At 40.0% G+C, this 23,311-nt stretch overlaps 1 protein-coding gene and 1 long non-coding RNA gene across 5 annotated transcripts in view; one reads left to right on the top strand and one right to left on the bottom strand.

The window, feature by feature from the left end:
* Nucleotides 1-23,311, top strand: part of PCGF5 (polycomb group ring finger 5) — a 65,930-nt gene that overhangs the window by 17,607 nt on the left and 25,012 nt on the right. For 3 of the 4 annotated variants that reach the window (XM_039553558.1, XM_039553555.1, XM_039553556.1), the window contains one exon: nucleotides 14,016-14,325. In XM_039553558.1, the coding sequence (XP_039409492.1) occupies nucleotides 14,214-14,325 (112 nt within the window). In that variant the 5' untranslated portion in view covers nucleotides 14,016-14,213. Of the gene's footprint in view, nucleotides 1-13,455; nucleotides 13,567-14,015; nucleotides 14,326-23,311 lie in introns of those variants that run through there. The other variant, XM_039553557.1, reaches the window with a different exon arrangement.
* On the bottom strand, nucleotides 5,632-13,291 carry LOC109146269. Its single transcript, XR_002048187.3, has 2 exons — nucleotides 12,981-13,291; nucleotides 5,632-7,506 (listed from the first exon to the last, which is right to left on the bottom strand). It is a non-coding gene; the product is annotated as an uncharacterized LOC109146269 (long non-coding RNA).

Raw genomic sequence — 23,311 nt, 5'->3', positions numbered from 1 at the left:
GGCTAGCTAGTTCAAAGAATAGATCTGCTTTTCCCTTCCAAAAACCAAATTGTTTTCGTTTTATCAACTTTTGTCTTACTCCTTTTGCCAAATACTGCAGTCAACCTTTAGATTTTCTTCTGATTTATTTTCTTGTAGAGACAAGCACTTTCCATCCTCTGTCTTTCCTTGGCCCTCCCTGTCCCAAAATACAGACTCTTCCTTTGTGCACAGAAGACCAAAAGGCACACCTCTGTGGCTATTTTGCTCAATAGAGCTCTTTTACTGGGCAATACTAGTTGACAGTTGCCCCAGAATTCCCAAGGTGTATGATTTCCTTCATGCTTTCAGAAAAGCAAAAAATAGACATAATTAAAGCTTGAGTCCATAGATTTTTCCCAGATTTCCCTAGAGCTGGATTGTGGTAATGCATAGCCTGGACCCTAAAGTTGGCTGCCCTCAATCTCATCCTGAACCACACCTGACAGTGAGCCTGTTTCCAGCCTGAATTACCCACTTCTGAAATGGCATTCTCCTCTAGGACAATCGTGCTGTAGGTGTTCTAAAGTCAAGTATTGAACTGAATATAAAACTTTGTTGATCGAGTAGAGTTCTGTATTGTGAAAGGACATCTGCAATTTGAGATTGTTGAATTTTCCTCTTCAGAAGGATTTAGACTCCTGTTACATAAATAACATGGAGTAACATCTCTACCCCAAAGCCATACTGTTTTAAAAACACAATTATTTTTCTGGAAGCGGAATTTGTTCATCAGATTTTGAGTTAAAATTCGGTGCCTCTGCAAAATGTAGCTACCCAAAGAAGGAGGAGAATGCAGAAGGGAGATGAGAAATAGAAAAACTTGAATGAAGGGAAAAATGAGGGAAGTTGGGACATGCAAAGCAGCCATAACCCAGTTTAACAGGACTGTGTATTTTGCTATTATGCACTGTTCCAGGAAGCTTACTATAAGGGTAGCTTTGTCCTTAAATTGCTAAATAGTAGTTTTTTCATAATTTAAATTTTTAGATGTGTCATGGAGCAAATGGGAATGGACACAAAGCTGCTGTGCAATATGATACTGATCTGTACTGATTTTTAGGAAAAGCCAGTGGCTTTTGTTTAGTTGACATTATGATGTTCAGCATAGTGGATCCCACAGGGTAATGTAGACTAGGAGGTGACAGAGCCAGTGCAGGCTTGGGTGTATCCCTAGTAACCATGCTGCACACTCAGGAGAGACGAATGTCATGGTGTGAGACCAGACCCCAGCACTCACCGTGGTATTCACCTCTGATACAGGTCAGACTCAGCTGGGGTAACTAACATTTTATACACTTTCTGTTTGCAGGTAGCCTAAAACTGCATGAAGTGAGCATTAATTGAGTAATTCTAGTTAGTATTTCACAGAATCCCAGAATCACTGAGGTTGGAAAGGATCTCTGGAGCTCATCTCTTCCACCTCCCCTATTTAAAGCAGGATAAACAGAGGAGATTACTCGTGACCTTATCCAGTTTGGTTTTGAAAGTCTTCAGTGATGGAGGCTCCACTGGGCAAACAATCCAGTGTTCCAACAACCTCACGGTAAAAATCGCCTATTTCTGATGTTTAAGTGGAATTTCCCATGTTTCAATACAGGTCCATTGCCTCTTGTCCTTTCACTGGGCACCACTTAGAAGATTCTTTCTCAGTCTTTTTTACTCCTTCCTCCATCAAGAATTTACAGACAGTAAGGTCTCCCCTGGCCCTTCTTTCCTGCAGGCTAAACACTCCCAGCTCTCTCTCTCCATCTGTCCTTGTGTAGATAGATTTTGCATTTGTTCACCTTCACAATAGATTTTTTTTTTCCTAATGTTTAAATGGGATTTCCTATGTTTCAGTTTGTGTCCATTGCCTCTTGTCCTGTCACTGGACAATACTGAGAAGTCTCTTGCTCTGTCTTACTTATTTCCCCCATCAGGTGTTTATACACATTGCCTAGAACCTGCTCTGAGCAAGGCTAAACAACCTCAGCTCTCTCAGCCTCTTCTCATATGACAGAAGCTCCAATCCCTTAATCACCTTAGTGGCTGTTCAAGCACTTTGTATGATAAAAACATGAACAGAGGGGAGAAAATTACGTGCCAAGAGTAGCATGTACCTTTCACTTTTTATAGTAAATATTTGCATCTTCTCTGCCTAATGTTTCTGTGTTCTGCAGTTTTGAAAAAATACACTTATTGAAGAAGTAGGAATCTCCATCACCTTTTGTCTGTGCTAAATAAATTACAGTATTCATGTAAGTGGCTACAAGTTTATTGTTCTTTGGCCATTAAGTGCCATTTAAATTGGCTCCTGTTTACATCAGTGGCAGTGATCTGGACAATGACACCATTGAAAGGTCATGTTCATAGCAAGGATGTTTGCTCTAACAAATGAGTGAAATTGACTTTTATACTGAGTAAAAATTGTATGCAAAGATTTGGACAGGTGTTCCTAGAATCCAGACAAACTATGGAGCTACTATTTCCTTCTTCAAAAAAGTGACTGGATTTAATCTATCTACAATGAAACAGTATACTTTCCATTTCTCTTCTTCATGGTTATCTTTGATATGTGGTTTTGTTAGCACCACATTATTTGTACCAAAAGCACTAGTTTTCAGGAGTATTATTGAGTCTCTCTACTGAAATTCATTAGCTTGTCCTTATTGACTGAGGGACACTAATAAAAAACAGGATTATAAGAAAGCAGTTTCAGTACCTCATCTTGACAGTTTTCAACTGTTCTTGAGTTTTTTGTACTATTCACTGGTATATAAGGAAAAAGGTAAGGGAAAGGTATTGCTTCACTGGTACAAATGTGAAGAAAAACAGATGAAAGGAAGAAAATTGTACAATAGATTTTAAATGTATCAGCTGAAACTGTAAATTGCCAGTCTGTGTTTGAAAGTATCTCTTTTAGATATATTTTGTAACAATGGTTTCTGTCATGATTTAGGTAAGTTGATGCATAATGGAAGACATAGCCCCCAAATACATATTTTAGTTCCTGACTGATAGAGGGTTATGTTGGTACCAGTGTTTCTGACAAGTTTAAAAGACACGGGATAAAACACTAGACAGAATTCCAGATTTCTCAGCAGGAAAAATGTAAATCGCCTTAATTTTATTCCTACTGAGCTGTGGCAACTGAGGTCTTGTATTTAAATGTGAATTATTAAATAGACAGCATGATTATGATAGGAGCAGACTATGTGTTACTTGTATCAACAAGTTCTCATAAGCCAAATACCTTGTCAAAGTTTCATATTCCCATCTATGCATTTGCAATAAAGGGAAATAATTTTAAGAGTATTATGGCTTTTATTCTTAAAAGCTTCCCAAGGAGATTAGATTAAGGAATGGAGTGAGATTTGCCATATAAATTGATAGGTGAAACCTTCTAGCTTTACGCCTCTAGAACCTAAAGTTACTACAGCACTGAAGAAAATAGTCACATCTAAAAAAACTCAGTAAAATGCATGCAGATTGTAGTAATGTAGAAAGGTCAGAAATTGGATATCTTTAGCATAGCTTATAATTTGCTTTAGAAAACCATTCTTGAAATGTATTTAACATTTACGGGAGCTCAGTTCGTTACAAAATGTGAAAAATTCTGCAAGTAAAAATGTTTAGGGTAAGTTTGTGCTTTTTCAAGTGTGTTGGTACAGTGAAAAGAAAAGGCAGCTGGCAACCTGAAGCTGAGCTATTATATCTGTGATAAATCTCATAGAATCTCTTAGTGTTTGACAGTCACTATAGAATTTGGAACTCTTGCAATACAGATTAGAAATAGCAGCGAGGTATGAAACAATAATAAAGAATGATGTATGCTCTCTGCTAATTTTATACACCTTTGTAAGATGTAAGGAGGTGACTGTTACATAATATCTGTACATTGCTGCATGGACTTCCACACTAAGCTTGATGAAAGCTGTTAATCACGCATTTTAATGAGGACTGTAGGCTTGCATGGACTCTGGGCATGCATAGTGAAGCAAGATAGTGAAGATGTTTATACAATCCAGGCCTAAAGATGTAATATAAATATAGTTAACCTGCCACTTAAGTATAGATATCCTTGCAGGGGAATGTAGTGAGTTTAGCAAGATTGTGATTCTTTTTGAGGAGGAAATAAAGATCTGTTTTTCTGTATACAAAGCAAGATTCTTAATACAATGATCCAATTTGTACGTTTTTCAAATGTTCTCATTAAGTGCCATTATATATTTAAGGACCAAAGCAGATATTTTTTTGTTTTATTCAAACATCTTGATCTCTAGAAGGGCTTTGCCTGTACTGGTATGCCTAAGAATTCATTTTAGACTCAAAAGCATGTAATCTCCTGAAGTATTAGCTACATTTCTCACCAACATTTTCTTCCTACAGAATTTTCTAGCAAAGTAGTCTACAATCATGTCTAGTTTATGAGACTGGACAAGTTAGAAATGTGAAAATGAGCTTCAGCAGACAGTACAATTTTCTAAAAGCAGGATTGTGTATATTCTTTGTATTCTGAGAGGGACTCAGCCCTGCTCTGTTGAGAGCCCTAAAAACAGGGAGTCCAAACTGCCACATCATACTCAGCTAAAAGCCACATGATCTCATTAGCACTGCACTGAACCCAGACTTCCAAGTACTACAGGAGGAAGTTCAAGATGCAGGGATCGTAAACATGGTCTCACAGTTTTTGGTTGATTTTGTGCTCAATCTAATTAAATGCACATAAACCAAGAATATGCTGTTTACATGCAGGCAGATTCTGAAGGCCAGGATTTTGTAACTGAAAAAAAAAAAAAATCAAACTTATTTTGCATAAACAAACTTGAGAATTGTTTTATACATCTTTTCTTTAGAAAATTCAGTGATGATAATGTCAGATGCTGACACCATTTATGCAAACTTTTTTGGTTTTGTGCAGTCATGGAACTGAGGTTGGGCAAACCAGCAGTCAACTTCCTAAGCTAATGACACTGCAGAACTGGCAGATGATGCCAAGTTATGGGCTGATTGCTCACTTGAGAATAGGTTCTGGCTAGAATCCTGAGTTTGTCTCTCCTCAAAATTAGCACATTATTCACATGAAGAATCACCTAAATATATCAGTTTTGCTTAGTTTTTTCCATTAGTATAGTGGATAAAAATTATTAGATTTCAAGATAATGCTTTCAGTGAAATGTTATATGGAGTGACTCTCATTTGTTAATGTGAACTGTTACAAACATCTAAAATACGTGAAGAACTTTTATTTTTGCTTTTTCTTATGGAAATTTTTTAATCTAACTCAGTAGGCCAAATTCCACAGTGACTATAGTCATATGATTGGATGGACAGGATCACATGGAAAATGTTGCTGCACAGACCTTGACTCTATGTATATATATATATATGCTAAATTGCTGTCAAAAAAGATCATAGAAGGATGTGAAGCTTGGTATCTCAGTCTGCGCCCTATTTTCTCTTAGTTTATCCAGAACAAACATTCCCTATTTTACAAGTTAGAATCAAATTCACAAGTATCTGTGTTAGGTTTTCTCCAATGAAGCTGACTGTTTTAATGGGCTGACAAAGTGACATTTCCCATGAATGAGTCCCATGCAGTTCAAATGAAATGGAGTCCATCCAACAGTGTGTTATTAAGTTAAAGGTTTTATTCTTGAGAGAGATGGAAACAGAACTCCTGTTGAAAATTGATTGGAGTAGTTAACTCCCTAAGACATTGTGAATGTCAGTAATTTCTCTTGTAAAAGATGAAGCAATTTGGTCTCTACTTTTCTACCTCCTTTCAAGCCTCTTTGTTTTCTGGTTCTGCCATCATAACAGACATGAGTAGATTTGTTGAGGAATGCTTTTGCTGAGCTTATTGACATTTTGAATTTGTTTTGACTTAAGATCTAGTAGCAAGTCTTGTTTTTAATTTGCAGTGCAAGTTGATTGCATAATTGTGAAGCTGTTTGACATATGTGATACGATTTGATTTGCATTCCTGCCAGTTTTCAACTGTAAGAAACAAAATCTGTTAGTAACAATTGTGGTCGGAATCATTGGAGGCTTCTTACAGTTTGTTTTCATTGTGTTCATTTGTCTTTTAATTTCATGGAAATTGAGAGATGACACTCTGTAAAACTATTTGAAGACTTCAGGTAATTGTTTAGCTGAGGTGTATATGTTGATGTAAGTGGCTTTGATAATTTAAGGGGAAAAAAAGAGTGGGAAAAATATCTATTATATATAATAGGTATTTTTATATATTATAGGTATAAAATGCAGTATAGAATGGAAGAGGACATACATTACTGACAGAAACAAGGATTTTTTTTAAAGTAATAGAATTATAGCAAGTAGCCATTGGGTTGTTTTGTGAAAATGCATAGACTACATTGTGACTTGATTAGCAAACTGGAAACCTATGTTCATACTGTTATGGAAATACTTTTCCCCTGGAAGGATAGATACATCGAATTGGCAAAGTGTTTTCTCTATGACTTACAGATCCTGGAAGTCTGTGGAGGAGACACAGTCTTGCCCATGCAGACAACAGCTGTTTAAGGCTGGCCTGTGCATGAGTACAGCACTGGAATTTTTCTGATAATCACTGATCATCTGAGTGTCACCAATTGTTTTATTTTTTTCCATTGTGGAGTAGCAGGGAGACTTGAAGTAGCATTAATTCCAGAGCAGATCTTCTCTGGAGAAGCCTCAGAATAAGCAGGTGATACTAATGTAGAGAGCAGAGTAAAAGGAAACTGAACTGGCAGAAGCATATAATCAGATGGCAATAGGTAAAATAGTTAAGAAGTATTGGAAATTATACAATAATAGAAATGGCAACACAGGTGTGATTTCCATTAATTCAGAGACAGTCTAAAAAACTCTCCCGTAGAAGTGAAGTAAATGGCCGGAGACCAAAAATGGAATTCTGATGATGTGAGATGTTCATGGTTCAGGGAGAACAACTGATTAAGAACCAAGGCAATTGTTTCAAATTATGCATCTTTAAGATGTTACCAAAGCACACCACCATTACTTGCTCTACTTACACAGACTTGCTAGCTTCTGTACTTATACAGAATTGTTAGAAATTTATATAAAGCATAGGACTGTAAAAGACCGCTTTGGTCATGCCCTGTGGTTCTCCACAATCACAGGCAACTCTGAAATAATGCCTGCTCCATTGCAGCCTACAGAACATACCAAGAACCACAAAACTTTTTTTTCAATACCCTATAAAAAGGTGAAGGAGATGCAGCACAGCAGACCAAAGTGCATGGAAGTTAGCATGCCATAAGATAAAACCAGGAGAGGTTGAGGATACCACCAGTGTTTTAGTTGCCCAGAGATCCTAACTCCACCACGGATCATTGTTTTTTAACCAAGCACACAGGCAAATGGAGGCACAGAAGCATCTTGGTTTTATATCTTGTAAACCTCCTGCCGTCGCATCGCTCCCTGTGAGCAGTCTCTGATGCTTCAAAGGCAAACCGCACTTCACCAAAAATTGATTACCTATGAAAAAAAACAAACAACTGTTGTGGAACAATACAAGGTTTTATACAATAACAAAGAATCTTTGCCTTTAAAGCCAAAACAATGTCAGTTAGGTCATTCTCACATGAAGAAGCATCTTGGCTACATGGCCATCTATACCTGTACCATGCTTTAAAAACCCCAAACAAACCAGAAAGCAACAGCTGATCACAGTTCACACATTGGACACTGGGTTAACTGAATAGACAATTTGGTCACTAAAATTTTGTAAGTTTGTCTCACTTCCTCCTGGAAGTTTCTGGATATGTTTGTGTCTGATACATGTAATCATGCCTGTTAAAACTATTCTTCAAAACAAAAATCCAAAACAGTGACAAAATAATCAAGGAAACAGAAGGAAAATACCTTTTAAAAATATGCCCATCGCACTTAATTCTTAAATCTACTGCTGCTTTTACCTGAAAAGTTTGGATTCTGCTGAGATAGATTGGTGGTTTTAAATTTGCAATACCTCTGAAGATTATAACCACAGTTCTTAAATTTGTTGTTTCCAGGGAGATATGTCAAACTGGTCCCAAGATCTTCACTCAGTATGTTTAATGGTCAGTTAATAATACGTTCCAAACCAGATATTTTTTCCCTTCAACCTCTGCATACAAGTGACTAAAGTTAAATTGTCTCCTTCATGCTTGTGACAATTTCTACTCAATTTTGTTTCAGAGTTATGATTTCTTTTCCTTGCACTGGCAGTCTCCCTCTCCCACTGCTATGACCTTGTTTCTTGTTTTCTCTTTCCCTAGCTGGGAAGAGACAGTGTGTGCTATGGCTGACCAGTATTCTACTGTGCTAAGGAAATGTTTAACAATACAGATCTGCTCATCTTTCCCTTGCCAGAGTCAGTTATTTGATTCTCTCTTCTTTACTAGAAGCCAATTATTGTAAAGTCTGTAGGAACTTACTTTACAATTTCTCTTACTTTTTAGAAGTTCCTGGAATTTAGTTGAATACAATTGGAACACTGTGTGACACAATTTTACCTTTCCCTTGAAGTGTTTCTTGAATGCATTTTTCTTGTTTACGTATTTGTCAATGGCCTAATAATACAGATGTTGGCCTTTTGCAACCTGCTTTGCTACTTTACTTTAGGCTATAAAAGAAGAGTAAGCATTAAGAAATCCTCTATATATCCCAGAAGTGCTATTATGTGCTAATATATGGCTTCTTATAGAGAGACCAGTAGGGATGAAGAAAAACCCTCATGGTAGAAATGCAAAAACCTCATTGCTGATCATTTTCACTAGTGAGTGATGGGGATAAGAATAGCCTAATTCCTATTGTTTCCCATCAAATCAAAGGCAGTCTTCACACTGAGCATAATACTATTTTTTATATGATAAACAGTGTTACTACTCTTTGCCTAAAAAGCAAAGATGTCACATGATCCCAAGATTATGGCAAAGACTTTGGTAATGGCAGTAAGAGCTAAGTTTACTTGCTGCTAGTAAATTATTCATATATATGAGAAAGTATACACGATGGAGCAAGGAAAATTCCAACTGGACCCAAATAAATTAATGCACAATGAGGATAGTCAGGGGTTGAGACAGGTTGCCTGGAGAGGTTGTATAATTGCCATCCTTAGATATACTCAGACTTTCTTTGGATGAAGCCCTGAGCAATCTGAATTAACTACCATTAGACCTGCTTTGAGCAAAGATGATGTCCAAGGTCCTGCCAACCCAATTAGTGTTCTATTCTAGATAATTTTCTACTTGATTGGGAATTTAACACTGGAAATAAGATATCCCAGAGTGGTTATATGTGATCTCTTCTTCCTACCTGAGTAAATTTGAAGTAATTTGCCTGCAGTTTGAGGGAGGTTGATCTTCCTCTCTGTGCAGCACTGATGAGGTGACATATGGAGTGCTCTCTCCAGTTCCCAGAACAAGACGGACATGAAGCAAGTCTCAGGGCCCCAAAGATGTTTAAGGGATTGGAGCATTGTTTATGTAAGGAGAGGTTGGGAGTTTGGGGACTGCTCAGCTGGGAAAAAAAAGTCTCAAGGGGATCTTTTCAGCATATATAATTCCTTGATGGGAAGGAATGAAGATATAGAAGTCAAACTGTTCTCTGTAGTGCCCACTGACAGGAAAAAAAGTAATGGGTACAAATTGAAACACATGAAATTCTATCTGGTAACAAGAAAACTTTTTTTTTTACTATGAAGGTGATCAAAAACTGGAACAGATTGCCCAGAGAGTGTACAGCCCCATCTGTGGAGATAATCAAAACCCAGCTGGATACAGTCCTGGACAACCTGCTTTAGCTGACCCTGCTTGAGCAGACAGGTTGGATTAGATGATCTCAAGAGGTGTCTTCCAACCTAAGGAATTCTGTGAAGTTTTCAAGTTTTTAAAAGCTGTAGAATGGCACGTCTATCAGATGTCTGGAGAATCAGTATTCAGTGAAGGTGAATACTGTAGTTCTCTCTAAATGTCATCCAGATTGCTACAGAATTTCTATTAAGAAAAGTAGGGATTTTTTGTTTTGGTAGTTTCCTAGTTCAGATGTGCATCAGTAATTCTTCCATTTACAAAATACAAGTAACTCTTAGGATGACTGGAGGGTAGTTGGAGATTTGCCTAGAAACAGACTCCAGAGTATCTCAATAGGGAGGTAACATTGTACCAATGTGGATCTTCTTGCAAAGTCAGAATTATTCACTCATTTAAAATGTTGCTGAGAATTTGGCTTTATTGAACAATGTTTATTTCATCTCTGAAATTTACTTGGGAGCTGACATCAAACATTGGTATATTTCAAAAAATATTAGAACTGCTTGAATGAAATGCTTGGAGTTCACAAGTTCTTGTGTGTCCTGGCTGTTCCTTTAAAAAGATATATTTTATTCATGTTAAAGTAAGTAATTACTCTGTTTCACATCCAGTAGTTCTTTAGGGATTTCAAGAAACTACTCCTCAAGGTTGATCATGCTTAGAAAGTAGCCTTTATTTTCTATGTGTTAGGAAAGCTTATATATGTGAAAAAAGGACTTGGCTTTTAAAAAAAGTAAGCACTGTGTTAGAGGACACTGAGGACTGCTGAGTAAAAGTCAAAAGTTTAAGAAACACAGAAAAATGAGAGCAGCTGTATTTTCATCACTCATTTGAGGGCTATAATCACCCTCTCTGTCATACCATGTTTCCTGTCACTAACACACGACATATATTTACTCTGATGAGCTCCGTTCATTTCTTAATTCTGTTTCTTTCATAGTATGAAATGACTGCCTTGTTTGATTCAAGCACTATTCTCGTTATCTTTGAACTACTATAAGTAGATCAAAATGCTCACATCACTTATATGGACCTGTATTTTTAAATAAACCTGTTGTATGCAATGCTGGGAGTTAGCTATCTTTGAAATTATAATTAATTCATAAGCACTTATTAACATAATTTGTTTCCTGATGATATAAAGCATAAGTATTTAAGAATCTACTTTCCTCTGATAATGAAATGTGAGCTTCTTCTGTGCTGCTTCTCATTTGCTCTTTATGTTGTGGTCTGGAAAGGTGCTGAAAGCCTCAGCTTTCATCACCTTCAGTCAGCATCTCATAAATACAAGTTGGTACCAGCAGGGCTGAGTTCCTGCACTGTGGAGAGATGAGGCAAGAATTTGTCAGGTACACTATCACTTACCTGGCATGGGACTGGTTGTCCTTAAAAGAGGGACTTCAGTATGACTTACGGGAATCAATACCAGCTGTGTATGTTTGCAAGTATCCCAACTGCTGTGTGAGCATTACTGCATGGGCTACACAGTATAATAAAGGACATAACTGAGTTTTTAAATGTGATTGAATAGAATATCGTGTGTCCATTACTGTGTAAATATGAGCCTAGCTGATTAATTCGTTTAGAAAATGCTGGGTTCTTTTATTTCAAATGGGACACTTGATAAACTATGCTTCGAAATCTCACTTAGAATACAGTTTAGTATTCAAACAAGCCTTACCAGATGCAGTGATTTGGAAAGAGCCAGGAGAGCATCAGCAGTTGCTTGTTTTAAATGCATGTATATAAGTTTAGTAATGCTGTATCAAACTACATTGGAGCAGCGCCACTCTTACGCACATTATGAAATACGTCGATTTCTACTAAACTGAGTGAATGGGACTAAAGAAAATATTCCCATGAGATATGTATAGTTTTTGTTGTCTCTTTCTCTGTTTAGCGTTCTTTAGCCTGTGACTTGTCTGAGTGTGCTTTATGGTATAAAAATGCAAACAACGGTTAACAGTAGAAAGCCAAAATCATCAAAACACAACTCTGTTAAACCATACTGAATCCTGGGGTGCATCAGGCACAGCATCACCTGCCCATCAGCAGAGGTGGCTGTCCTGCTCTGCTCTGCACTGGTGCAGCCTCACCTCAAGTGCTTGGGAAAGTTCTGGCCACCTCAACATGAGAAAGATCTAAAGCTGTTAGCGAGTGTCCAAAGGAGGGCTATGAAGATGGTGTGGGGCCTAGAGGGGAAGCCTTACAAGCAGCAGGCAGCTCAGGTCACTTGGCTTGTTCTGCCTGCAGGAGACTGAGGGGAGACTTCATAGTAGTCTGCAGCTTCCTCCTGAGGGGAAGCAGGGGGCCAGACACTGATCTCTTCTCTCTGGGGACCAGTGACAGGACACGAGGGAATGGCCTGAAGCTGAGTCACGGGAAATTTAGGCTGGATATTAGGAAAAGGTTCTTCACCAAGAGAGTGGTTGGGCACTGCAACAGGGTCCCCAGGGAAGTAGTCTTAGCACCAAGCCTGACAGAGTTGAAGAAGCAGTTAGACAATGCTTTCAGGAACGTGGTATGATTCTTGGGATGTTCCTGTACAGGGCCAGGAGTTGGACTTTGATGATCCATGCGGGTTCCTTCCAACTTGGGATACTCTATGATTCTATGCTGCTTCAAAAGATTTTTAGCTATATAAACTTCTGTTCATGTTGTAGAGAAATAACCTCATAGAAGATTAACATTTTATCAGGAAAAATCATTCACATTCTGTTGAATTGCTCTGTGTCTGGTTTATCATGCATTCATCATTTCACTGTAACTTTAATTGTAGCTGTTTTTGATGCACCTGACTCAGACTAGCAATTGAATTGCTGTAAATGGAGATCTATTGCCTGGTAAATATTACAGCAGTAGGAGTGGATGGCAGAAACAGGCCAAAGTTATTAAAGCCTTCTGCTGTTGCAGCACTTACACAAGGATGAAAGGGAAAGTGCACTGGAGGGCCAGTGCAAAATAAGCACTTATTTCGAAATGCGGAACAGAAAAGCAAAGACCTAAAACAGTCGCAGGTAATGTGGTGGCATTGCAGCTGATACAGGAAACGTCTCCTTATGTTTCTGTCATTACTGTTCAAAGCGGTATAAAAGAAATTTTCTGTAAATAATACAATTGGGAAATAAAGGGAGCATTAGTTTTATGGATAATTACCTGGTAATATGATGGATTTCTGTGACTAGGGGGGCAAAAAGCAGATGCACTGAGCCACGGAGACAGCTTTCACTCGTGCTAAGCCGCTGGCTAGTTGGTCCCGGTTCGAGGAAAGCTCACGTATTTTCATGGGATTTGGGCTAACTTACTGCAGTGTTTAGTGTTTGCGGGCTGAAGAAATGGGTTTAACTTTCACCCTTCCACGGGCAGAAGCTGAAGTTATTTTTCAGAAACGGCGCCGGTGCTCCAGCGGATGTATGCCGGGCCGAGGGCGCGGGCCGGGCGCCGCTCCTGCTCTTACCTGGGGCCGGCAGCGCCGCCGCCCCGCTCCCGTCCGGCCGCCGTGCGCGGGCAGCCCGCGGTGCGGGGCAGCGCAGGGCTCCGGCCGCCGCCGCCCCGAGCGGCGCTGCGGGCTGTGGCGCAGCGGGGCTCGGCCGGGAGCAGCGCCTGCGCGCCCGTCCCGCCCGCCCCGGGACCGGCCGCGGCAGCCCGGCGGGGAGGAGGGAGCGCTCCGAGCGGGGGAGGCGCACGGCGTTTCCCTTTCTCTTTCGCCGGGCGCCCGCCCGAGGCCGCGGGGCTGCGCCAGGTACGGCCGGGGCCGCGGCGGGGGCGGGAGGCGCCGCAGGTGCGGGAGGGGAGGGACGGGAGCCGGGCGAGCGGGGGCAGGGGCGGGCGGCCGCCGCCCTCTCCGGCCGCGGGTCCCGCGGGGCCGGGCGGCGGGGGGGCTGCTCCCCGCGGGGCCCGGCGCGGCCTGCGGGCCCGGCGCGGCGGGGCGGGCTGTACCGGGCGGGCTGTGCCGGCGGGGCGGCCGCGGCCCCTGCACCTGTCACCGCGGCCCCGAGTCCGTCCCGCCGGCGGCCGGAGCCCGGCGGGGCGGGGGCGCGGCCTCGGACCTCGGCTGCCGGCGCACGGCGGCTGCTGTTATGTAAATTACAGCTCCGTGCTGCTGCCAAGTTCATGGCGACACTGGTCCTCCCGGGCATCGCCGCTGTCCGGCCAGGTTCACACAGCTTTCTTTTTCCACGTGTGTTACAGGTAGGAAAATGACTCGCCCGGCACAGGAGCAGGAGTTATGAGCCATGTCTCAGTGAGACCTGCGGAATTAAGATCAAATGCCTGGAGAAGTCCAGTTGCACAGAGTAGCGCCACAGCTCTTGTGAACTGTGGATATCGACCCCTCTCAGACTTGCTTCTCTGTCCCCAAGCACTCTGCCAGCATTTCCTGCCCCACGAATGGCTACTCAGAGGAAGCATTTGGTGAAAGATTTCAATCCTCATATCACCTGCTATATCTGTAAAGGCTATCTCATCAAGCCAACTACAGTAACAGAGTGCCTCCATACCTGTAAGTAGTACTTTTCAAAATAGTTCCTCCTTCATAAGTTATATTTTCTTGAATTGTTAATGTGTTTAATATGACCACTGTGCTTGTTTTTGTTTACTGAACTTTTAAATTATATACTCTGAATTAATCCAGTCTCTTCTGGAGTTTCCTAAACACTGGTCTGCAGTCTGGGTCATCTTGAACTGTGTGCAGTTCTGTGCTCCACAGTACAAGAGAGGTACAGAGCTCCTGGAGCAGGTCCAGCAGAGAGTACTAAGTTGATTAAGGATCTGGAGGACCTCTCTTACAAGGAAAGGCTGAGGGAGCTGGGCCTGTTCAGGCTCAGGAAGAGGTAGCTGAGAGGGGACCTCATTCAGGTGTGTAAATATCTAAAGGGTGGGTGTCAAGAGAATGGAGCCAGACTCTGCTCAGTGGTGCCAGCCAATAGAACAAGAGGTAATAGGCAGAAACTGATGCAGAGGAAGTTCCACCTGAACATGAGGAAGAACTTCTTTTCTGTATGGGTGACCATGCACTGGAACAGATTGCCCAGAGAGGGTGTGGAGTCTGCCTCACTGGAGATATTCAAGAACAGTCCGGATGTAATTCTGTGCCATGTGCTCTGGGATGGCCCTGCTTGAGCAGAGAGGTTGGACCAGAAGACCAACTGTGGTCTCTTCCAACCTGACCCATTCTGTGAGGGTATGCCAGCTCTGCTGAACACCTTGCAGAGTACAGAGACCCTTTTGTTTCCCCTAAGCCTAGTGGTGATTGTGCTGGCTCTAACACCAACCTTGTATCACTGTGGCCTGTCTGATCACAGGTGAGATCATTGGGTCAGGTGTGCTTATTTGATAATACAGCCATGCTTCTGAAACTTAAGCTAACGTATCTGTTGGCAGTGTGTATGATGGGTACACTAGTTTGGTGAGTACTGGCACACATCTCTCTAATGAGTTCCATGGCACAACGCAGAGAAATACATGAAAGGTGGCAAAATATTTACTTAGGGAGTAGATCTCTTTCAGTGAAACCATCTCACGAAAAGTTGTTTAAGTTGTCTTCTGGTCCTACTACATCTGAAACATTGGCATGTATGAATTATATTAAATGTATGAATGGTCCTGTCAAACTCTGTCATCTTACTTTCAGAGGCTTATTTACATGCTTGACTTTTTTTACATTTATTCCTGAATAGGCAGTAGTTTCACTGGACCTTCTTGAGAATTTGGCATCTTTTCAAATAGTATTTGAAGTCCTCTAAAAGAAGAGTAAGGGGAACTGTATGTCTTCTGGTAGATTTCCCATTTTAAACCTTCTATAAATATCAATTAGAAGTCTTGTCTTGGCATTTCCAGTCATTTCTGTGCAGTGCTGTTCTTGCAGTTGTTATCTTCACTGTCAATTTTTACAATTTGATGTTCCATCCCTACTGTATGAAGTACAGAGAGAATTAAAATAGTGGAAGCCACTGTGCAGCAGGAAAACTATGACACAGTGGCCATCACAGAAACATGGTGGGATAACTCACACAACTGGAGGGCTGCAGTCGATGGCTGTAAAACTCTTCAGAAGGGATAGGCAAGGAAGGAGAACTGGTGGGGTAGCACCAGGTGTGTGTCTAGAATTTAGTGAAGGTGATGATAGAGTTGAGTGTTTATGGGTAAGAATTGGGGGGAATGGCCAACAAGGCAGGTACCATGGTGGGAGTCCGTTACAGATCACATAACCAGAATGAAGAGGCAGATGAAGCATTCGATAAGCAGCTGAGGGAAGTCTCACAATCACTAGCACTTGTTTTGGAGGGAGACTTCAATTTACCAGATCCCTGCTGGAAATAGCAGAGAGAAGACAGTCTAGGAGGTTCCTGGAGTGGGTGGAAGATAACTTCGTGACGTAGTTGTTGAGTGAGGCCGTGCTGGACCTGCTGTTTGTGAACAGAGAAGGACTGGTGGGTGATGTGACAGTTGGAGGATGTCTTTGGGCACAGCAGTAACAAAAATATAGTTTTCAATTCTTGGATAAGTAAGGAGGGCATTTAGCAGAACCACTTCCCTGGAATTCTGGAGGGCGGATTTTGGAGCTAGGTTGACGGAGTCCCTTGGGAGGCAGTCCTGAAGGGCAGAAGAGTCCAGGAAGGCTGTATGTGCTTTAAGAAGGAAATCCTAAAGGCACAGGAGCAGATTGTCCCCATGGACAGAAAGATGAGCTAGCAGGGAAGGTGACCAGCCTGTCTGTCCAGACAGCCTTGTCTGGAACTTAGTAAGAAAAGTAGAGTTTATGAATTTGAAAGAAGGGGCAGTCAACCCAGAAGGACTGCAAGGATATTGTGAAGTTATGAAGAGAGAAAACTAGAAGGGCCAAAGCCCAACCAGAACTTAATCTGGCTACTGCCATAATAGACATTTTAAAATGTTTCTATAATTACATTATCAAGAAAAGGAGTGCTAAGGAGGATCTTCATCCTTTATTGGATACAGAGGGAAAATAGTGACAAAGGATCAGGAAAGACTGAGGTACTTAACAGAGGTAAATTTATTAGAGAGAGGTAAATATATTATTAAATTCTCTTTCCCTTTTAAGAAACTGGAAAAATTCCAGTATAAGCTGATTTTTTATGGTTGAAGTTTAATGAACATTAGTAACTTTTAAAAGATTGGGGTGAGGGGAAAATAGTTACATCAGAAATCAGTTCAGATTTAAGAAAAAAATGCTTTTATTATGGTATCTTTTTGTTTGTGTAATTTATTTATTTACTTTCGCTCCTGTTACAAAAGAATAATGGCAGAAGGAGCATTCTCTTCTCAGCAGCATCTGCTTCTTTTGTTCTTTTGTAGTTTGTGAGCTCTTCACTGAGCCAGCTCTGTTACTGCCTAGTTCCCAGGTTAGAGCAGGTGAATTTTACTGAGCTGCCATGTACTTACACAGGTCTCCTCGCAGAAGAACTACCACATGTTTGAGTTGTTATGTAGAAATGCAGGAAAGAAGGTGGTGTTTCTTTAAAGCAAAGTCTAGTTATAGTTGCCAAAATAAAAAGCTTACAATAATGGAAAGGAAAATAAAAACTTGAAAAAAGTTTTGAAAATGCAAATCTTATGTCTCAGAAGAAAAGGTGATGGCAGAATTCAGGAAGGTACTCTGATAAATTATCTTATACTTGTAGAAAATATTTAATCTTTTTAAGTTGTAATTTTTTTTTCAAGTGCAGGTATGGTACCATACAGGCATGATTCTTCAGTATTGTCCAAATACCACAGAATACAATGATTTTAACTGTCCTTTGGTATTTGTCTTGTACTTGCTAATTGCCTTAATTGAAAACAGTGTTGTACAAATGATCTAAATCTGCAGATATTAGTGGTTGAAGAAGCAGCATAAATTCATTAGATACTGGGAGTACAATGTATTACTCTGGACAAGATGAAAAGCATGTATTGACATAGATGTTCTCCAGTGATCATAGGGGAACTAATGTGATCAGTGGTAACCAAAGCAGGGAATTAGCAGCTAATTCACCTATTCTGTACTGCTGAAAATATTAAGTAAAGTCTTGCTCTGAGAAATTAGTGCCTTTTCAATAAGAGATGTTTCTGATGGGGCTTTTGAAAATGTTGGACAGATAACTCCACTATTCATGGGGAAACCTAAGTGCAACTCGGGTAGCAGAAGTGCAAATTTTCCTATCTCTGTTGGGAAGGAAATGGTTATGTTACTGCAAAATTACTTAGTCTGCAAATTCAGTACTTCATTTCTTTTTTGCTACTTCCAACAGAATGGTTTTGTCTTATGGACTGAGACCTTTTATTCCAGTCTGTTACACAGTTGTCAAGGAAGTTTAAGAACTACTGATGGAAGCAGGCTGGATGTGAGCTAAAGGGCATGTCCCATCGTCTGTCTCCTGAGTCACTCCATTGTTTAGTAGAGTGTGCACTTACAAAACTTGAAAAATAAACTTTCCTCAAGAACATTCTTTAGTATCTTAGAAAATAACAGGCTGTTTACACAATCGTAGAAATGTTGGTTGAAAGGGACATCTGGAGGTTGTCTAGGCCAACTTCATGCAGGAGGCAGGTTAATTGCCAATGCTCTACCAGGTCAAGCCATGTTTCTGTGTAGTTGACACTTGAATTTCCAAGCGTGGAGTCTCCACAGCCTCTCTCAATAACCATTTCCAGTGCTACAGTCTTTATCTAGTTTTTCTGAATGTCCTGCCAAATGTCAACATGTGACCATTGCTCCTCATGGTACAATCTGCCACTCCCAAGAAGACGGGCTCCGTCACTCCAGTAGCTGCTGTTCAAATGGTACAAGCTCTTATTACATCACCTGCCAGCCTAAAGCATGATCTACTTTTGGCCAAGTGCTATTGCCACTTCCTGATTACAGTTTTGTCCCTCACATAGTTGGAAATTGACTCCAAGGGACATGAGGTAATCTGCCCTCTTCCCCATGAGCTAGAGGAGGCTGTTCAGCTGTACTTCCCTGGGTCATCCTTCCCCTCTTTATTAAAGGTGGGCGTAACACACTACCCTTTTCCAGTCATCAGGTACCTCTCATAATCACCATGATTATGGTGATAAGCTTTCATCTTAGTGAATCCTACCTGGCCTGTAGATTTAAATACATCCAGTCTTTCTCAGTAAGCTCTAACCTGCTATTCCTTGGCCGTTGATCATCCCTCTCCTTCCCAAATCATGCTGGTATGCAGGGACATCTGGGATTAAGCTCTACCTGTGAAGACCAAGGCAAAAAGATACTGAGGATTTCAAACCTTTCTGTATAAGCTATTCCTGAGTTGTTTCCCTCATTCATTAACAGCCACATTTTGTCTAAGCTTCCTTCAGCTACTAGCATACTTACATAATTCCCTCAAGTCTCTCATTAGTTTTAGCTATGGCTGGGCCTTGACTTTCCTTCTTTTGTCTCTAAGTGCCAGAGTAGTGATTTTATATCCTTTTGTTTCCCATCCTTGTTTCCACTTCTAATATGATCTACTTTTGTGGATTAATTAGGAGCCATGTGCACTAAGGAATTCTTGTTCACTAAGCAGTTCTTCTGACAAAATTCCCTGTACAGTGGACTGTATAGCTCAGCCAGCTCTCCTAAGTTTCTTTCTAATGATAGTCTCCTTGGGAAATCTGATGAGCAGTTGCTTAAACAAGCTAAAGTCCCACCTCCTGAAGTTCAGAATCCTAACTGTGCTGTTTAAGACTGTATCCTTCCTCAAGATGCTCAACTCACCACAAGACGAATCTTGCCCTCTGTGGCTGTTTTTGTCATCAGCTTTTCCATGTTTATGAACAGGAGATCAAAAGGTGCATTACTCCTAGTTTGTCTCTCTAATACTTGTATTAAGAAATTGCCAACCAAGGCAGTGTAGGAGCTTTCAGAAATGTCCTTCCCTGCAGGAAATTTACCAGAGATATAATTTTCAATATCAAATAATCTTTCAACCAGAGTGGTTTTCAAATTTTGCTAAAAACCTATGCTGTCAACAGAAGACAGCAAAAAAACTTTAGTGCAGCAAAATTTCTCACCCTCAGACAAGCAAGCTGAGCTGCTTTCAGACTCCTTCTCCTGCAGAAGCATTAGTCAATGGCATGTAGCAGGGCCTAAATGTTATTTTGAAATAGTTTTCAACACAAAAAGTCTTTCTTGGTCATCACATACTGAAATTCTCTCTCCTTTTTAACAGAAGAGAATCCAGTTTGACTGTGTCTGGTAATTGTAATTAAGAGTGGAGTAGTCCCACTTGTATAGTTCTGAAAAGGATGGTTAAGTGAATTGAAGTTTTCTGTCCTGTTTTTAAGCAAACACTTCCCCTAAAAGTAAGTGCTTTTAAAGTAGGCTTAAGGTAGATAATTAAATACTTCAGTAAACATACAAAATTACTCGTTACACCTCTGTGCCATCACTGAGATGGGTTTGATGTTCCACTAGCTGTGCATATCCTGTGCCCTTCCTTTGCTCACTGCATCAGAGTGATTAACTTGGAGAGAGGAGATCCTTGGAAGAATTCAAAGGATGAGGTCTGACAAAGAATTTGTACCACAATTAACTAATTAAACTTTATCTTGTAGAATACTTTATTTTAAAAATGCAATATGAAGTTTTATTTAGGTACCTCATTAATCAACATTTAAACAGTAACCTGGAGGGATACATAGGTATGTAGATATGCATAAGGCAGGTATTTTTTTTGTTTGTTTGTTTGTGACATACAGCACAGTCTTGACACTTCTATCTGTATTTTTCATCTGATTATAAAGATCTGAAAGAATGTGTGAACCAGATATCTCTGTATTGGAAAACAGCATTGTTATGGTTGCCAGCCAATTAGCATATGTCACAAAAGTACTTTTATCAGCTGTGGTAAGTCATCTTCTGTGAGTTTAACTTTTATTGTGTCTCATCTGAAATGTCATCATGCAACTACGAAATTCAGGTTCTCATTTCAGTGGCATGTGTAGCATATAGCTCAAAATTCTGCAAACTGTACATTTTGGTTAAGCAGTTTTCTTTTGCCTGTTTGCTGCCTTACCATGACCTACAGTAAAGCAAATGAAACTGTGTTATTTTGTTAATCTGTACTGAAAGCATTAAAGGGTTTTGGGTTGGAGTTTGGTTTTTTCCCTAATGAATTAACTATATTTGTAATTTAATTGTGTTTAAAGATTCCCTTTTTGGCTTTTTCACCCAATACTTAGATTTTATCCCATTTTCTGAAACTGCAAAGAGATAGGCTGTGAGAAATGTTCAGTGTTTTACATTGAGAGTAACAGAGGATGATTATACCTATCATACAGGAAAATACTGGTTGATGATCCCACTAGGAGTATCATGTATCGGTTCGTTATTCTTGCATGCTAGAATTTATGTGTATTTTTTACCTTTACATTGCTGGTGGTGAATCACATTTAGTTTTGGTGGGCAAATCCTCATAGCACCATAGGTCTACATGAGAAAAAGCAAAAGTTATTTTCTATTACTACAGTATTGATTTACAATTTCAAGGGATTTTTATGGCATGGAGCTGGCTGTACAAACACATGATCCAGATCTGTGTGTTTGTTGGCATAGGGAAACATCCATATAGGACTGGACTGCTTGGTTCCTTTATGATGCTTCCTCTGTATATGTTCTACTCAGAGACCTTTCTTACACTGGAAATGAAACTCTTCATTAATCATTAGGTCCTTTCTTGGACTGTGCATACCTTCCAAGGGTGTCATCTCCTCTCAAAAAAAAAAGGGTATAAAGAGAGCACAAAAATATATTCAGAGTGAGGAATTCAGTTCCTATCCATATATTGGTTTATATTATAAATATTTTTTCAAGTTACATTATTGCGGACATTAGCATGCTTTATGTTTAGCAGTGTTTGGGAGGTTCTATGGAGTCAATTATCTGACTTAAATAAGTGTGTTAGTTATTGATCCCGTGGCATGGGATTCACTTCTGAATAGTAAATTTCAGATTTCTTCTAGATGTAAATGAAAGCTATAGCTCAGATAGGCCATATTTGTCTTTAGTTTGGAAAACAAAACAGTAAAACTAGGAAGCCCAAATTTAAAATATCTTTACAAGACAAATCAATGAGTCCTTTTCAAAGCAGTAAGACCAATGTCATCTCTTCAAGACTTCAAGAACTTCTCTGACATGAGTGGAGCAGAGATCCTGAGAGCAAGTGAAGGGAATTAAATTCTCTTAAGAATTTCAGAAAGTTTTCCTAAAATGCAAGGAAATTCTTTCAGAAGGAGGCTAATTCTAATTGCTTATGGAAAAAAAAAACTAAGTCGCTCTGGAATTGATACGAAGCTCCTTCTCCTTTTGAATAATTTTTGTGCTAATTCTCCAAGTCCGATTGCAAAAAAAAATCATGGAATGGTTTGGGCTGGAACAGACCCTTAGTTCTGACCCCCCTACCATGGGCAGGGACACCCTCCACTAGTTCAGGTTGCTCAGAGCCTCATCCAGCCTGGCCATTTTCCAAATAAGAGAAGGTTAGGGGTTGAGCTTATCAATTCCAAAATACTGACCAATTCCAGTTACATTTTTATGACTTTTTCCATTTTGTTTATTCTTCATCATTTTAAGTTGGTGTCAGGATAGAAAGACTCCATAGAGATGCTGCTGTTTATGCCAGACAGAAGGCTTACCAAAAAAATTTTAAAAATAAAGACTAGCTCCTTCCTTTATTATGGGAGTTAGCAGATGAAACTCCATTGAAAAAGAGTTATCTTTAAGCTCAGTTTTTATGAAGTCAAGTTAGAAGAGGTCTAGAGTAAACCAAACCCTTTTGTTACTTACCTCAGTGACTTTCAGCTGAATTTCCAAATGACCATAATTTGCATCTGTGTTAGACTTCACAATTTCATTATCATACTTGCTCCTCAGCCCTTTTCCCCCATACTCTTTAAATTGAACTTTCCAACTAATGACATTTCTGAGATAGCAGATGACTCTTACCCTGGTGGTTCTCATCAGTATCATCATCACCCACCACTAACCCATACACTTTCCCCTGACAGAAGCAGTGTATTCAGCACAATATAGATACCAGGATTATGAGCTATCAGGTGCTGCTGCTGAAAATTCAGCTCAACTGACAGAAGTGTTATTTCACAATTCCTTGAGAAACTTGGGCTGTGAAGTTAATGTCTTTAAGTTAGTGTTTTAAAGCAGTTGGAAGAAACACCAACGTGGAGGTTTAATGTGTGTGTTATCAGCATCAGCTGATTTGATGTAACTCTTCTGAGCATTCTAAGGCAAATACAAATACAGACTTTGTTTGTTGAATTTCAAGATTCCTAAAGTTGTCTTATAATTAGGGTTTACCAACTTGTTTAGAGATGTTCGTACTTCTTTAGGTAATTGATGAAAGAAATTACAGTGTTTCAGCAGAAAGCATATTGCAATCACAGCAGTCCATTTATTTTTTCAGTCCATTTACTGATGAATTTGCAGTTCTTATTTCAGTGTAGGTGAATTAATAATAAGCAGAGGG

The sequence above is a fragment of the Corvus cornix genome, chromosome 6, assembly GCF_000738735.6.
Source record: "Corvus cornix cornix isolate S_Up_H32 chromosome 6, ASM73873v5, whole genome shotgun sequence".
Classification (NCBI taxonomy): domain Eukaryota; kingdom Metazoa; phylum Chordata; class Aves; order Passeriformes; family Corvidae; genus Corvus; species Corvus cornix.
Note: the sequence above shows the minus strand (reverse complement) of the source record. Positions and strands in the feature narration are given on the sequence as shown.